Genomic DNA, 17,813 nt, shown 5'->3' with positions numbered 1-17,813 from the left:
CTTATAATGTTTTATGTGTGTTTTTCAAATTTTTCTAGTTTACTTTCTTCCCATGTATCAACATGCGCAAACAAAACCGATATTATCAATCAAATTTGCTATTTCCAGACTGAAATTTATGCAAAATTCTAGCGAATTTGAATGATTATATTTACCGTTATGACCTACTACTACTAAACCAGACATGCACCTCGTTCATATTCCTGTGTGTAACTTCTAACAAATTGGTATGTGTAGTGAACCTTCCGTGAAGTTTGTTGTGTGTAGTGCTGCCACCTGCCATCAATTTTTCTAACTATGCATGAAGTGTGATGATTGAATAGTATATCGTTGTAGGTCTGTTGCTCTCTGCGGCGAGACTTTAACGGGGAGATCGGCTCACATTTGCACCTCGAAGTTGGGAACTACAGAAAACCAACTTCAGCTGACCATCACTGTGGCGACGGTGGGGACCGTTATGACCTGGAGATTATACGTAATCAATCATTGGTAATCATGATGGATTCACATGTGAACAAAATTTATAAAACTTACCAAAATGGCAGGTGATTATGCATATATAAGCACCAAATTTATCACAACATATATAGATGGGCAGATTTTTGTCACTGAATAGTCTTATATGAGAAAGCTCAACCACAAAATATGTTTGTGGAAAAATGAGAGATGAAAAAATAACTGGAAATGTGTTCTGAAAAGTTTTTCAAGGTAGTTTTGTGACGATGCTTCGAACCTTTTCCTAGTATGTGGATCATCCATCAGTGGTCGCAAGTAGGAAAATGAGGAAATTAATTCAGCTATATTTCAATTAATGATAGTTTTTTTTCTCCAGAAAATCAATCGCACACTGTCTGTTAAAATTTACTGGACTAATTTTGGTAGCCATCTTTATGTAATGGTTTATGCTACAACAAATATATCTTTTGTAGGATATTTTTTTTTCAAGGTGCCAGCTCATCCAATCTTCAGTCAGTTTAATGGCTGTAAGTTTGTGATGCTCTTTGTTATGAAATAATTCTCATACATAAATTATGTATAAAAAAAAAAAAGACAATTTTATATATAACTATAACAACCAATAATAATAATTACCATAAAAATTTGAATTAAACAGTCGTCGATGATGTTAATTTTCTGATTCTTTCAGCGATACTAGTTGAGCATTTCTCGAAACACTTTCACCAACCTTGCAGAATATATTGTCTACCGTTCCAGCACTGTGTGCTTTTATCACATACTAAAAGAAAATTTAACGCAAAGTTAAAAATGTGTTAATGATCATTAATTGGTTAAATTATTGCATCACTTTATTTCATCATAAATTGGTATATGTATAGTATACAGTAAATCCCACTTATGTTTTCCCCGCTCTTAGTGCAGTGCACCTTAATTTTTGTGGTCCCAATTTTTACTAATGCTCATCATTTTTTCAAACGGTTTCCCATTTGAAACATTTTCCCACTTACAATATTTCTTCATAGCAGTTTTCTAGAAAATGTTATAAGCTGGATACACTTTATTTAGACCCCCATTGTGATGAATTAATTTCATAAGCTTATCAAAGTTTTTTAAAAAATCACAGCTGAATTATTTGATTTTTTTGTAAGTCATATGGGAAAGCATGTCTGTTAGATCCCACATTATCCTGCCACTGTGTAACCTGCAGGGCCAAGGGCACAACTAGTAAAGAGCAGGCGGGTCTGGTGCTCTGGGTGCTGAATTAAAGGAGGTACAGATTTTACTCTTTAATCCATCCTTCAACATTGCACGGGGCATCAAAATGTATGCCTACCCCGGCTGACTAAGAATCTAGTTGTGGCCCTGGGCAGAGCAAAATCAGCCACAAGGAATGTGCACAACCTTAATTGATACCCAAGAAAAGATCAATTCATATAAATGTTTGCCCTCTGCCATCTTAAAATCTATAGACACTAATCCCTCATGCAGGCTACAAGCTGTTTTAGCGTAGTAAGTAAAAGATCTCACTATAGTGTTAAACAGATTCCTTTGACCTGTTGCTTGGGAACACTGTGCTTCTCACTGAAGCACCCAAAAGAGCTAGCTCAATGTGGATGCCCCCATTTCATATTGATCTTAATTTAAGCATATATCAGAATTGCCATATGAAGGTGCTCTTCTTCTAACATCAGGCATGAACGATGCTCATTACTGAAAAAATACTTTAGTGTCTTGTTGTCAAACAGTGCTTAGTGTAGCTGTACCAAAAGATACAGAATTTCAGACTTCATACTATATCATAGTTGCCAAGTCTTCTGAATTTTTCCTGACTCCCAAAAAATATTCTTATATCTCTCGAATTTCCTTCTGATTCAAATTTCCCCAGAGATTCAAAAATCTCTACTTTGGGGAAAAAAAATTTGCAAAGAATTTACTTGGAAAAAGACATGCTTTTGTTTCCCCTCAAAATGTTGCCACAAGTTTAATGCACATTTCTAAGGTGCCTACATAACATATATTTTGAGGACTCTAAATTGTTGCCATTGCGTCAAGTCACAAAAAAAATTTCATTTTGTCAGGTGAAAAAAGGCAAAACTTGCCAAAGAGTCAACATCAATTTGGCTTCTTGACATTCAAATCCATGAAATAACTTGTATCGGGTATGTGCATTTTCCCTATTTTTTGGCCAGATAGTAATTCTTTCTAGCAATGATGGGTGATGTGATGTTTTATTAGGCAATGAATGGGGACATTGTGTTGATTAACCCATTTGCATCATTCAAAAAAGTGGAAAATTGGCCCATATCACCAAAAATTTTTTATTGTATAAAGTTAGAAATATTTCAAAATGAAAAAAAAAACAAATGGAGTACACAAAGTATTTATAATTTTACTTAGTTCAATGAAGATATGCATTGAAAATAATTTGAAAAATTAAATTTAATAGTTTTATACAGTATGGTAGTACTCTAGTGTTTTGTTATTATGCATAAAAAACTAGCGCACATATATGCGCTTTGGTGATTTAATTGCCAGGGAAATTCTGCGCATATATGTGCTTATGATGCGAATGGGTTAACAATGGCTAACACGATATCATATCTTTCTAAAAGGGCAAAAATCCAGACAATTTCACTTTTATTTTTTAAAAATCCCTCATTTGTTTTTCACAAATCCCTTTTATAATTGTTTTTGTATGAAATTTGAACCCACACAAAAATCTCCCTAATTCTCCTCCAAAATTGGCAACTATGCTATATTTCGGACAATCTATAAATGCCCAGATCTCTTTAGCCATGACAACTCACCTCCATTTTCATAGCAATCATGATTATTAAGGGATCTCCTTTCTTGACTTTATCACCAACTTGGACCATAACTTTTTCTATCACACCTGGCATTGGAGCTATAGCACCTTTTTCTGAATGCTGTGATGATGTGCTCGTAATAAATTTTGGGGTTTCCAATCCAAATTCATATGAACTTTCCTGTGAAATAATTTTATGTCACAAAATGAATGTGTCACGAAGGTTAAGATAAACTGATAAGAAAATATAGCAGTTGACGCTCACTCACTCTTGTGAACAAATGAATATTTTCATCATCCAATACAATTCTACATGGATATGACACATCATCAATTGTACCGAATATGGTTGTTGGATCACTTGTATCTTGAGAGCCACAAACTACATGCTCTTTGCCGTCGATCGACATTGTGTATGAGCCATCAGATTCATACCTCACATTAACTTTGTATTCTAATTATTAAAAACAAAGTTAGTTCAGTATTGCATATTTAACTCATGTATCATGCATAGCAAAAAAGTAAATTTGATATTGAATGAATTTTTTTTCCCTCAAAGTTTTATTGAGACAGTATCCATTACCTTTATTTTTTTGATTTAAAGATATGACTTTCTGATAAGATGCATTCGGCACCATACCATCCTTTTGTGAGAATGGGGAAAAGATATCTGAAAATAACCAATAATAAAAGCAATTATGATTTGAATGAAACAAAAAATGTGAAAAAGAAAAATCTGGTTATTATTCATACGTATATTTCAGGAAAAAAAAAGCAATTTCAATATTCACTACTAAGAAAAAACTGCTTACGCAAATTATAGAGTGTATGAAATTTTTTTAACCACGTGACCTAGCTGCTCAAGCTTCAGGGCATAGTATGAGAACCTGTTTAACTGAACCATTTTCATTCTCATTTCTTTGATAATAACAAGTTTTTCTGCCGTGATGCTCACATCTACCAGCAGAAAAAAATGAAAGCATGTGCACTAGGATCGCATTCATTGGTTTACACAAGAAAATTTATGGTCCCAATACGTTTTAAACAAATGTCATATATATAAATAAGACTAGTTTATATGGAAATCATACTTTTGCCGGTATTCTTTATCTTCAAAGTAACTGACTTCAAAAATTCTTTGCATCCTTTCATTCAAGATAGAGAAAAAATTCTTGAAAGGTTTTCTCTTTTTGTGACATTTTGAACAATAGTTACCACTTCAGACACCTCAGAGCACTGGAGCTAAAGACACCTGCCCACCCTGTACAACTTTCAGTGTCAAGAATTTTAATGAGAATAGTCAGACTACTCAATTTGTTACAATAAATCATTCTCAACCTCCTCAGTCTTGAAGGAAACTTTGAACTCTATGTTTTTTTATATTTATTTTTAATTGTGGTACTGATTAGACTAAATTTCTACAGACATGAGTATTAATAATTTACTACCAAATGTTTACAACATCTAGAACTAATTTTGAGGTCTCTGCGAGCATTTTATTTAGCTAGGTGCATTTTTTAAAGTGCTGTCTATTGTCTCCACAGCCAATGCAGTAAATGAGGAAGTTAAGATCCATTCACACAACAACTGTCACAGCTCGTCTTCGCTTTGAAAGATCCATTTCACTTTAAAATTATTCTTCCTTTTACTAGCCATTCATCAGGTGCAGTTCAGAATCCAATCTTGATATGTTTCCGGAAGGCAAGACAGATTTCTCTGATTATAATTCAGCCATGATTATCATGTACAAATAGACCTTTATGCTTATGAAGGCAAATTAGAATGGGACTAACTGTTTTCAGCATTAAATTCAGAAGTGTCTGTAATGTTAATTCAGCCGTAACTAAAGCTACACAGTTGTTTTAATGAATGAAATGGCTCGCAGGGTCACTAATCTTAATGATTAAAGCCAATTACAACCTTTTTTTCCACTGGCAAATGAATAGTTCAATTTGTAAAAAAAACGTTTCCATTACCTAAGTTTGTGTTTGGAAATTTTCTTCTTCTCTCCCGAAGTATTACACCCAAAACCGCTGCACATATTTCTCTATCACTGACATCCAATGGTGGGAAAAGCTCACTTTGGTGCTCAGGAATGAAATCGGTGTGAACATTGCCTTTGACAAATTCTTCATGTTTGGACAAGTCCATAAGAAATTTCACATTTGTGTTCACACCAACGATCTAATATTGAATAGAAAAGTCATCACTTTCGGTGAACATTTCATGAATAATTTTAATTAAATCATACTTGCGGATAAGGCCAAAAAATTTTCAATAAAAAATCAATTTTACATAAAATCACTACCTTCATAACAGACCTTCATTAAATTATTTTCAGTGGGGAATCTTTTGACTTATTTTCTATCTGAGACAAACCCCCACTCGTGAATCAAGACCTATCAATAGCCCATCAAGCTTTTCAATAAGTTCAATGCCTTGGGCTGCAGAAGAACTGGATGGATTAACATTGCACCCTGGAAGTTAATATTTCTGTACCTAATTATCTCAATATAATTGCAGTGAAACCTTGATATAACGATACTTTATGGACCAGGAAAAAATGTTGTAGAGAAGTTATTGTTATAGTGCGAGGTAGCATTATAATTCCACCAAATTTATGAAGTTGTCGACATCTCTCCCTAATTGGCGTTATTAGCACCAACATAAAATGCATTTATGAGTGTTATTCACAGCAAAAAAATGTAATTGATTAGTTGGTTAATAAAATTCAGTAAGTTGTTTCACCCTGTAGAGGTAACTTTACAACATTTTCATTAGCACTTTCGAAGGATAGATAGTGCAAAATACTGATGCTATTAGACACCCTCAAAAGAACATAAACTGGAAAGGAATTAAAAAATATATTGAAGGGGATTTTAAGCGTAATGTAAAAAATATTGTTGTATAATTTTAAAATCTCTTAAAAATACATCATTATAGAGGGATTTATCATAGTAAGAGATGTCATTGTATCGAGAGGAGTTCCACATTAACCTATAACCCATTCCTAGTACGATTTGAAAAAATAATGTTGTAGAGAGATTTATTGTTATATTGAGTATCACTGTGGCAAAAGGTTCACACTGTATCCTTATCTAATTAGTTTATTAGCATTTCTGCTTGCTCCTCCCCAATATTTGGAACCCAGTTGTTCCAGTATAGATATAGCCATATAGCCCTTATTTCAAGCTCCATTTTGATTCATTGTCTGCTTTACATTTGTTGTCCTGGTTATTTCCCCCACAACCGACTCATTGAATTTGTCTTCATAATTTGTCATGTAAATGGGGCTTGGGTGTATATGTATGCCTTCTAAGAGGTTTTGAATATCAGTTAAATGTTTTGATTATCTAAAAAGTCATTCCAGAATGAACTCTTGTTGCTATTCATCAAGCTTCGAGAGGCTACCCTTTGAGCCTCTAACCCAAGGGTCTGCAACTTTTTTTTTGGCTGTACAAGTCAAAATCAACCCAAATGTGTGTATTAAGAAGGTGTTTCAGGTATATACTTTATTTCCAGAACTCAAGTGGGTCACTCAAAATTATAAATGGGTCACTCTGTGACCTGCGGTTCATAGGTTGCTCTAACCACCTAGTCATTTTTATCTCATAATTTGTCATTTTATGCATACAAGGACTGATTTAGTCAGGGACTTACAATTAGTTCTTAGGGTAAATAAAATCACTCTTCTTTCTCCTACCCTATTCACAGGTATTCAGATTGAGTGATGGGTTCGGGATCTGTTGATCTAGAGGTTGATGCATTAACCACATGGGTACCATAATAATTCTACTATAAAAAAAAATTGTATGAAATTTTTACAATAAATACAAACGTTATATTGAGATAGACACTGATGTAGCTTCATCAACGCAGAGCTCCTGTCTTTTCCCCACACAACTAATTTGGCAATCATCGGGTCATAATGTACAGAGACATCATCCCCTAAAATACCATACAAAACAAAATATTGTAGCGATTCATTATAAATAAATTCCATGATTTCGGCACCAAATTCACCAAAATGTTGCACAAATGATGGAAGGACAAAAATGTCTACTGCAATTTAAATTTTTAATTTATTTTTCTAATTTTTATCATTTAATTTTAATAATTTTTAATCTTTTCAACTAATTGAAACGATTTTCGTCCCACACCATAGTCATAAAAATAATGAAATCATGATATGTATTACCTTGTTGAACACCAGTTTCAATTCTCACATGTTCAGATGGCTCTGGCGTCTTAAGAAATTGAAGTCTTCCTGCACCAGGCATGAAATTTTCATTTGGATCCTCCGCATATATCCTTGCTTCAAAAGAATGACCATTCAGTTCCAATTCTTTTTGGCTTAGTGGCAGCTTACCTCCAGCAGCCACCTGGAGAGGGATTTAGGTTATTAATTTTTGCACTGTCGATGATATTTCAGCATTATTGATCAAATTAGACTATTAATTATTACTTTTTTGGGAGAGGAGGGTTACTCATACAGGTGAAAAAAAATTTCTGGCTATTTAATTTAATAATTTCAATTTATCATGCTTAACCATTTCGTACAAGCTTTAGGCAACAAATTTGAGTTATCTCTATTTGACAAACAGCAATAAATCTGGTAACCTTGTCCTAACCTAACCGCACATTAGAAAAAAAGGAAGAAGGGGGAAAAGAAATAGGAGAATATATATAAATAAAAGAAAAAACAGTATATAATAGATAAGTAGATATACAGTAGATTTCTCTTTTCACCCTCATCTCACATGTTCTCTTTTGCTCCTACACATGTACATAGTAAAAAGATACATTATATATGAGGGGAAAAACCACTATAGGAGAAGATAGGAAGAAACCGGAGTATAGAAAAAACAAGGTGAAAAAAAAAACAACTTCACTTCATGGGATTACAACAAAGCTTCACAATTGTGAGAAGAGAACAATGAGAACTTTTGGATCGAATCTATCCCACCGGCGTTTGGATAAGATATCTCATCCCTGATCATAAAGGAGTTAAATAGTTTGTGACTAGTTGGTAAAATAACTGGTAATCGAGAATAATGTGTGTGAACTAAGATCCCACTGTCAAGTAATATCCATCTCTTCAGCAGAAAAATGGATATTATTAACCACTTGGCTAAATCATCAGAGGCAAGAATCACACTTCTTTAATGGTTTTAATGGTTAGGTGTCCTCAGTTTTCTTGAGAATGGTCGTCAAAACTCTTATACTCACAAAGAGCCACTCAAGGACAATTTGCTACCAGTTTAAGAAGTTTCAGGACAGTGTCCTTAGGGATGTGGGCTGAAAATTTTTCCATGATACAAGTTATTGATTCCAGGTATATTGACTGTCTTAAAAGGGGTGCAACAATGCAAATTGAAATTCAGTGGAGGCAGAAGAATTCAAATTAATTGTGCATTTGAGATTTTTAAGTTTAGTTCTCATAAAAATGCCTCGGTTATTATCCATTAAGTACTACTAATGGTATTAACACTAGAAAGGCCGGACTATACATTATACCTAAAAGGGCAGCTGGCAGTCATTTTGACTGCTGCTGCTTTTTAGTGCAATATATTTAATGACACTAAATTTTTACAATAAAAAAACAAGCATTATTCCATATGGTCAATTTATTAATTTTGAACAAATTCGCGTTTTCTCAAGCATATAGGATGTTCATAAAATGAGTTTACAACTATAAATATGAAAAATTAGGGGGCAACTGTAGACAAGAGTTACCATGAAAAAAAAAGATATATAAACATTGCCTTTACATCACATCGTACATTGCTTCATGTTGATAATGTGCATTTTTTTGTATGAATATCAAGGTCTTTTTTTTCTTCACTTTATTTAGTTGTTTGCGCATGCTATGGATAACATATACTATTATGCCACTGTAAATTTGCACTATCGAGAAAAAACTAGGACACTATTAAAATTTCATACTACAAATTAACTTATGAAGAAAATACAATCAAAACAAAGATACATCTTCGTATTTCTTTTTTGTAAATATCATCTGATTCAGAGACCAGTCACCTCCAGAATTTTAACTTTCTCTTTCGGGTAAATATAGCAGAAAATCATGATTTTCGTTATCCGATTTTGCATCGTAAGTCTCCTCAGCCTCAGATTTATTGTCCAAAATATCATTTAGTACAGAAAAAATATCTTTATTTTGTTCTAATGCATCTTTCTTCGAAGAGCCATGCACGTCTACACACTGTGAATGAGCCTATGTTTCTTAGGAAGCTTTCAAAGCAAGTGATGGCATGAAGAGTTATGAAATGTCAAACTGAAACAAAACTGAGCTCGCCAGGATGAACAAAAATGGAGTGTGTAAGTTAAATACTGCCAAGATTATAGCATTTTGAAAATCAAAACTATGAAAATGGCTGCTCTGGCCGTTCTAGTGTTAATGATCTTTTTTTTCTTAAAAAAGGACAGTTATCCAAACTTTTCAGATGGACTACTACTAAACTGCACATGCACCTCACCCATATTCCTCTATGGAATTTCTAACGAATGAGCACATATTGGAATGTGCATGTATGTGTTGTGAACCAGACATGAAGTTTATTTCTTAGGAATACTTTTTATGTGTTTTGAGATGGACTCTAAAACATTGAAGGGTAAGGGAAAGTTTTGCACATAATGGAAAAAATAGAAATCGTAAGTTATCTATTAAATCGATGTTCACACCTGGAGTTGCCATTCGACAAGATCTACACCAGTTATCATCTCTGTTACTGGATGCTCAACTTGAAGGCGAGTGTTCATCTCCATGAAGTAAAACTTGTGATTTTTATCAAGAATGAATTCCACGGTTCCTGTGAGAAGAAAAGTAGAATATTTACAGATTTTGGTTGATCAAAATAGCTCCCTGGATTGAACTAATACTTCTAATTAGCACTTTCTAATTTTTATAATTTTGAGCAGTTTTATTCCCAAAGGGTGTGCTGCAACATCCTTGGGTGCTGTAAGTTATTTTCTTCGGGTAAAATTACAACAAATATAGTTATAGAGTTACGATTTCCAACCAGTGGGATATCCTGGGATGTAAGAGTGTTACAGAAATAACTAGATATCATTCTAATCTTGTTCTTAAAGGTGTTGCTAACATACAAAGTTAGATATCCTGACTTGGAATTTGGCTTAGATGGTTATTCTATAAGACAATAAAATGCTTTAGTAACTATTTTTTTCATCACATAAGTATCATATAACTCTAAATTAAAAGATGAAAATGATTTGATGGACAAATGAAAATGATTTGCAAAAATAGATCTGAATGGTTTTGCTTTTGAACAATGCCTACCAGCTCCAACGTAGTTGACAGCTCTTGCAGCCCTAACTGCAGCTTCACCTATGAGTTTTCTTTCATCTGAAGTCAATCCTGGCTGAAATGAAAACTATGTCAAACTCAGTTTCCTTCAGTAAGCTTTGTTATAATGCAAAAGCATCATTATTTCAATTTATACTGAGCTGTTATATCTATCAGTGTGTGGTTATCACACCAATTTATACATAGTTTAATGAATCTGTGATTTTAAATACAGCTAAATTGTATAAAAATAAATAAATTTGGAATTGGTTTTAAGCCATGCTGGTATAATTACATAAATCAGCTGTTGTGCAGCAAAAATGAAGAAATATCACCATGTACTGAATAAAAAGATTTTTTTAAATATTATTGTTCCTAACTACTTGAAAACTTTCACAGCATCATATACAGTAAAACCCCTATTTTGCAGACACTGGCGGGACAAAAAAAAAATTCTGTAAAAGAAGGGTGGCCATTAATCAAGTGTGTGAAAAATGCATACTTTTATTATACAAAGGAGAATATTATTTGGCTGTAAAAGACGGGTGACCGCATCTGAAGGGGTGATCATTAAGAGGGGTTTTGCGGTATTTTAGTGATTTGTATATTTTTATTGTTGAAGATATCCGATACTGAACCACTACACATCCTTGAGACCAAAGGTAGTCAATAATAAGTTTTTTTCTTTTTCAAGCCCTACTTTGATAGGAGTATGGCATAGGCAGTGCTGTCTTAATGCATGGGCCCACCCAGGCACGACCCGGGAAGGACTCATGGGAAGAAGGGCCCTACAAAAATGAGATCTGGCTGAAATTTTCTAGAATAAAACAGGAGGGGCCCCAGAAAAATCACTTGGCCCGGGCGCCCATATTGCTCTTAAGATGGCCGTGGGCATGGGGGGGGGGGGTGAGAGAAGGAACATGTACATTTTGGAAACTCTAGAAAGCCACCATAGTAGAAAGTCTGAAAACCCTTCAATAATTATTCTATGCTAGACAACATTAGACAAACACAAGAAAGAGGAGAAAACTTACCGCTGGTGCCTCTTCTATGATTTTTTGATGACGTCTCTGCACACTGCAGTCTCGCTCGAATAAATAAACATAATTTCCATGCTTATCACCAAATACCTGCACCTCCACGTGTCTGAAACAAGAACACGTGGTTACATACCCAATCATTAGATATTTTGTAGTGCATTGCAGTGATAACACAAGTGATGCATCACTTTCACACTAACTGATATTTGAATAATTTGGTATGAATATCGGATCAATGAATTGTTAATTATACTTTATATACATTTACTGACCGCTCTTCAAAAGGGTGAAGTTTGTAATAACACATATATAATTTATGCTTAAATAATTTTCAGTAGGGACCAATGCATGTTAATGTACACATTTTATTCAATTTGTGCTTGTTAAGTGTTTTGAATAGCCCAAATGAATGATGATCGCCATACCCCTAGGAAAGGCTGACTGGATTCTAGCCAAAGAAGCCATGAAAAATCTTTTCCTAGATGCCCACATTTGATTTTAGCCTATGAGCCTGACTTTAAGATGTTGGGCCATGTGTAATGATTGTTCAATGGAATAGTAAGTACAGTTAAAATGACTTTACCAAGACAATATAAAAAGGGGGAGGGTCCATTCTTAAACAAATACAGAGACAAACACCTTGGATTTTCAACAAATTTTTCAATTAACATTGCATCGTCACCAAAAGATTTTGTGGCTTCTCTCCGGGCAGATTCCAGCTGCGTCTCAAATTCGTCTTCAGTCATGGCTATTCGCATGCCCTGCCAAACAAAATTATAATAAATTATATAAATTCATAACAAAGTAATAAAGTCATAAAGCAATTTGAATAATCCTATTAGTGTTGACCCAAAGTTACATACACTAAAAATAAACCGATATATACCAGGGTTGGACAAAATCTATTGCCCGACATGCTTCAGAGCATGTATTCTTTTTTTACCACATGCCGAATGTGGGCATGTAAAAAATTCAAAAAATAGATAGGAAATTTGGATAGTTCAACAAATGAGAAATGCAAACATTACATTTCTCATTATTTAAATCCTTCATCAAGTATTTTCATCAATAGATGGCAACATATTTGTTTCAAATGTGTGACAAAAATATTATGAAAAGGGAAATTTTATGACACACTATAAAAGTTTTGTGAAAGTTCTTTTACAAAACTTACAAATGTAACCAATGAGCTTATTGGTTGTATTTGCTCGAGTGTAACCGATATGCTCATTGGTTTCATTTGTCAAAGTTAGCATAATATCAGCCTTAGACTAAGTGGTCACCACTGATCAAAACTCGCAGGAAAAATTGTCCAAAATCGGTCCGCATGGGAAATTTTTTAGTGTTATAGAAAATTTTAAAATTTCATTAAACAAAGGAATTAATTTTTGAATTTTTTTTTAATGTAGTGCAATGCTCTCCATTTTCTATAATATCTGCATATTTCCATCGATAGATAGCAACACATTTGTTTTGAATGCTGGAAAAAAATTGCTTAAAAGGGATGACTAAGCAATGTTTCTCGGACATGTCAATTTTTTTAGATTTTTCCAGCCCTGATATATACATTGGCTGCTATTGGGTTTAGTTTCTTCAAGAATCACTACAAATGACAAATATTTTATGATGCTTTGGCAATAAAATTCAACTTTCAAGCTCCTAGTGATATATCTCAGCAAAGATCAACTCAACATATAATACGATCATGGGAGGGATATCTCTGTGAATGGCTTGACATTGAAAATAACCAATGATGGCGAAAATGGTACAGTATTTTAATTTTGTCCCAAATATCTTTACACAATTTACATTTAAATAAATTTTTATTGCAAAGATTTTCATAGAATAAAAAACGATTGCGCAGTCAACTGAAATAGGGGTTGTGATTGATGGGTTGTAGACTGACTGTTCAATGAAATGAAGCACATACTCTGTACATTTTTTCCACAAATTTTAAATACAAAAATTTGTTTCAAGAAAATAGAGCTGACCTTCCCGCCTCCGCCTCGTACAGCCTTGATCATGACGGGGAATCCAATTTTCTTGCTCTCTTCTTTGAGCTTCTGATTTGATTGGTCATCCCCATGATAACCCTGGATAACTGGAACATTTGCTTTTGACATAATGGACTTTGATGTGCTGAAAGTTTAAGTGAGGAGTATGATTACATAATGAACTATTACCAATCACAGTCAAAAATGTTATAAGCTGTATGCAGTGACATCGAAATTAAACTTTCAGGGTTGTGGAGGACTTTATATTGGTCTAAATGACACAAAGTTTGGACAACAGAAACTTCATTATATAAAGTGTTTCTTGAACAATCTTTCGAAATTTTAGGAAATTAAATGAAATTAAAAAAAAATTCTGTTAGGTGGTGCAACTGCTCGAAAAAAATATATTCTTGAAGATGTGCAATGTGTACCCCCCCCCCTTTTGTATACAGCAGTGCTGTAATGACAAACTTGTTATGCAAATTCAAATGCATATTTCAGTATCAAATAAATAAAGGAAAGAGAAATACCTCTTGATACCCATGTCCCGAATAGCAGAAGCAGGTGGACCAACAAATATGATTTCAGAGTTTTGGCACAACTCAGCAAATTCAGTGTTTTCTGATAGAAATCCATAACCAGGATGAATAGCTTGAGAACCCGATTGTTTTGCAACTTCAATTATTTTATTACTTTTCAAATAACTCTCTTGAGATGGTGCTGGGCCGATGAGATACGCTTCATCTGCCTGAAAAATAAGGAAGTGTCAAAATAAAATAAAGAAAAAAAAACTTGATTTTTTAAAGTATTTTTCACGTATATTAACGAGATCAAGAAATTTTTTCTCCCCCATTAAGCAATTTTGAATACATCTTAACTGTGATCCTTGAAAAAAAATTTTGTTGAAAAATTATAAAATGAATGATTTTTTACCATCGACACATGCATAGAATGACGGTCAGCATCACTATAAACAGCTACAGTTTGTAGGCCAATTTTTCTGGCTGTTTTCATGATGCGGCATGCTATCTCTCCACGATTGGCAATTAGGACCTTCTTTAGTGGCTTCACATTGCCTGAAAGGAAAAAAAAAATACAGATTTTTACAGGGGGTCTTCAACCTTTCACAATTTTAAACCTTTAACCTTTGACACTGCTGGGCAAATTGAAACTTTCCACAAAGCCTGCAGGGCTACTAATTCATGTAATTTAGTGATATCTTAATAAGAGTCGATGCCCCCGAATTAAACAAGAATAAAAATAATTGAAGGTTATATTAATTAACAATTTTGATTAGTTCTTAAATAATTTTTTTCACTAATTCTGAATTTTTGATTAATATTACTGATTAAAGAAACAGTTATTTTCCGGATATTATGCTGAGGTGAGCTCAGAAAGAAAAGTCATCACGTCTCCGCCGGGACTCGAACCCAGGCCCTCTTGCATACCGGGCAAGCATGCTACCATCTACACCACTGGAGACACATGAATCTGCCTTCCAAATTTCACGCACTGTGTCGTGAGGCGCTGAAGTAGAGGCATTAGTAGCCTCTCTTCCGAGCTCACCTCAGCATAATATCCGGAAAATAACTGTTTCCTTGATATCACGAAAAAACTGCACTGGCCATGCGTTGAAGACACCTGGATTATTCAAATCTTAATACTTGGTAACAAATGAGCAGAACGGACAATAAAATAAAAACTCACCACTAAGAGGCCTAATTTGATAATATATGTGTGGTAACCTATAAAGGGGAAGAAATTGATTTTTTTATTACAGTCTTTAACTATCACTGTGTAGCACAACAGAGTCTAAAAATAAATATAAATTATAAAGTGAACCTCAAAATGCATTCAGTTGAAAATCAAAGCATAATGTCACAAGAAAATTTTTTACAAACTATTCATAACGCAGAACTTTAAATTTTCAACTCATTCACTTTGTATTGCAGCTAACGATTTTAACATGAAAAGCTAAAAACACTGAATATTATTTTGTCATCAATGTAATTAACATATATGGAATATTTTCTAAACATTGAAGGTTCATACATGTTGCATGTTAATTAAGATGTGCAAAAAAATGTTCAGTTAAGGGTAATGGATATTAATGGCTATCAACCCTTTTTCCCAGTAGTCGAATAATATGAGGAAAATTTACCTGTTTTTGTAAAATACAGGATGATCTGACACAATATGTCGTTTCTCTGACACATCACTCTGAATCCACCTGTCTCTGCTCTATTTGAAGGTGAAGATGCCTGTCTCAACTTCATTTGGTTGGTAAGCTAAAGATATCTGCCTATGCTCCATTTAAAGCTCAACCTCGGCTTCATTCACAGCTGAAGATGTCTGCCTTCGTCCAGGCACAGATCCAGAGGGGGCGTTAGGAATGACTGCCCCTGCTTAAGAGCAAATAATATGGGAAAATTTGTCTCTCCTGTAAATACAGGACCATCAAACAAACTTACACAATTTGCCCCTCCTATCACTTCGTCCTGCATTCGCACTTGGTTCTTTCTTATCATAAGCCATCTTGTCGAAGACCATAGGCTCTAGAAACTGACTGGAGCACTAGAGTGCCCCCTTCTACAATAAACTGTGAATATAAATAATACAATCTATTGCACATCCCTGCTGCCAATCCTTTAACCACTTTATACAGGATGTTCAAGCAGAATCACAACCAGAGCCGTAAATAGATGCTTTGTCAGCAGAGGCAATCATGCATTTTGGCACTCCCTCTTGTAATGTTGAAGAGTGAAATTCGCGCCCCCTCTGGTCCTGCACCCGAGTCACCAGATCAGCCTGCTCTACCCTAGTTGTAGCCCTGAGCACGACTATGGAAGGTTGCAGGGGCTTTGGTGGCCTGGTTGTTGGACCAGGAGGGCTCCAAATTTACTCTGCTTGTTCAAAATCACAGAGTCAATCCTTATTTCCAGTGGCGGCTCTGTTTCTTTCCCCCCCCCCCATTTTTATTTTATCAATGTTCTGCTGGAGATTAAACAATAACCTTAAAATGAGCAGGGAAAACATTAATTTGCTGAAATACATTCAGTGTCCAATATCATAAAGCTCCTTGCTTAGTAAATTTATAGCACAAAAACACTAGGCTAATGGTAATAAAATTAAAGGGGGAGCCTTATTTATCCCTCCCTTTCTCCTGGGCGGAATAAATACACAGTCGACGTACATTATAATTCTCTCATCGTTTCATTGAAAACAGGCATAATATTGGGAGATTGTAAAAATCGAAAGGGAAAACATACAGGATATATACATAGTTGTTATATGAAAGCATTTCAGACTTATTCTACCAGTCGTTATAACGTGGGGTCGTTATAACAGATGTTGACTGTACTATTCGAAAACTTTTTTGGAAATGATTGTGGTTAATCATAGATATAAACTTGTCTCGGGCTAATGGGCCTGAACTCCTCCAATATTTGCCAACATCTCCATAATACCTACATAGAAATACCATATAGGGTTTGAGCTCCTCCCAGTACTTCCAATATAGGCTACCTTCACACCTATGAGGTTAATAATTGAATATCATAGCACTAGCTTGTTCCGATTACAGTATCTCTGTATTTTTTGAATTTCTATCTTATAGAGTAACTTACCTGCTAACTACAATCATCTCTCACGCTAAGATTGGATTCCGGGGGGGTGCCCAATATACCTATAGGTATATTGGGCACCTCCTCTCCCCTCGCATTAAATACCTTGGTCCAAGGAGGATCATGAATGTGAGATTAGTAAAATCAAAACTTTGCAATTCCTTTCAAGGTAGTTTTAAACTGATTGTTTCACTGATTCAAGATTAAAAAACATCTTAAACTAAAAACTTGATTCATAATGAATAAATTTTAAGCTTACTATGTGTATTTATTAACATAGGAAAATGATTAACTTAAATGAAATACACACAAAGTGTTGAAAAACCACGTGACAAACTGATTTAAAGGCAAATGCAAAAAAAATCTAAACAAAATAAATGCTTGAAGTTTAAAATAAATGCTAAATTTTTCATCCCTTTACCTGTTCATATCAATGTAAACAAAACTTGTAGCAGACGCAATCGACCAATTCAAGTTTTTCTGTAGAATGAGCGTAAGAGGAATGGTAAGGAGAAACATCGAAGAACAAGATCGAGATACGGCCTAAATAAACTAAATAGGAAATAA

At 34.3% G+C, this 17,813-nt stretch overlaps 1 protein-coding gene across 2 annotated transcripts; it reads right to left on the bottom strand.

The window, feature by feature from the left end:
• Positions 1 to 443: 443 nt before the first annotated feature.
• Positions 444 to 17,729, bottom strand: LOC149084664 (methylcrotonoyl-CoA carboxylase subunit alpha, mitochondrial-like). 2 transcript variants are annotated; one of them, XM_089235076.1, is made up of 17 exons: positions 17,668 to 17,729; positions 15,331 to 15,368; positions 14,557 to 14,699; positions 14,154 to 14,371; positions 13,621 to 13,768; positions 12,269 to 12,390; positions 11,624 to 11,735; positions 10,584 to 10,665; positions 9,968 to 10,095; positions 7,464 to 7,647; positions 7,104 to 7,213; positions 5,242 to 5,449; positions 3,849 to 3,935; positions 3,535 to 3,719; positions 3,267 to 3,446; positions 1,093 to 1,237; positions 444 to 462 (listed from the first exon to the last, which is right to left on the bottom strand). In XM_089235076.1, exons 1-16 carry the CDS (start codon positions 17,673 to 17,675, stop codon positions 1,127 to 1,129), a joined length of 2,064 nt encoding a protein of 687 aa, XP_089091202.1. In that variant the 5' UTR covers positions 17,676 to 17,729; the 3' UTR covers positions 444 to 462; positions 1,093 to 1,126. The 2 variants fall into 2 exon arrangements, with proteins under 2 accessions (XP_089091202.1, XP_089091201.1); XM_089235075.1 differs by lacking the exon at positions 444 to 462 and having other exon boundaries at positions 850 to 1,237.
• Positions 17,730 to 17,813: the final 84 nt, after the last annotated feature.

The sequence above is a fragment of the Pholcus phalangioides genome, unplaced genomic scaffold, assembly GCF_987345545.1.
Source record: "Pholcus phalangioides strain wild (caught in Gottingen) unplaced genomic scaffold, Ppha-v1.0 ptg000008l_1, whole genome shotgun sequence".
NCBI classification, from domain to species: domain Eukaryota; kingdom Metazoa; phylum Arthropoda; class Arachnida; order Araneae; family Pholcidae; genus Pholcus; species Pholcus phalangioides.
Note: the sequence above shows the minus strand (reverse complement) of the source record. Positions and strands in the feature narration are given on the sequence as shown.

What these genes read in the sequence shown, in the direction of transcription:
- LOC149084664 (XM_089235076.1), bottom strand. An exon ending in TTGTCGAATGGCAACTCCAG is followed by an intron (nt 7,648 to 9,967) that starts GTGTGAACATCG and finishes ATCCCTCTCCAG; the next exon opens with GTGGCTGCTGGAGGTAAGCT. An exon ending in ATTTCCAAACACAAACTTAG is followed by an intron (nt 3,936 to 5,241) that starts GTAATGGAAACG and finishes GGTTATTTTCAG; the next exon opens with ATATCTTTTCCCCATTCTCA.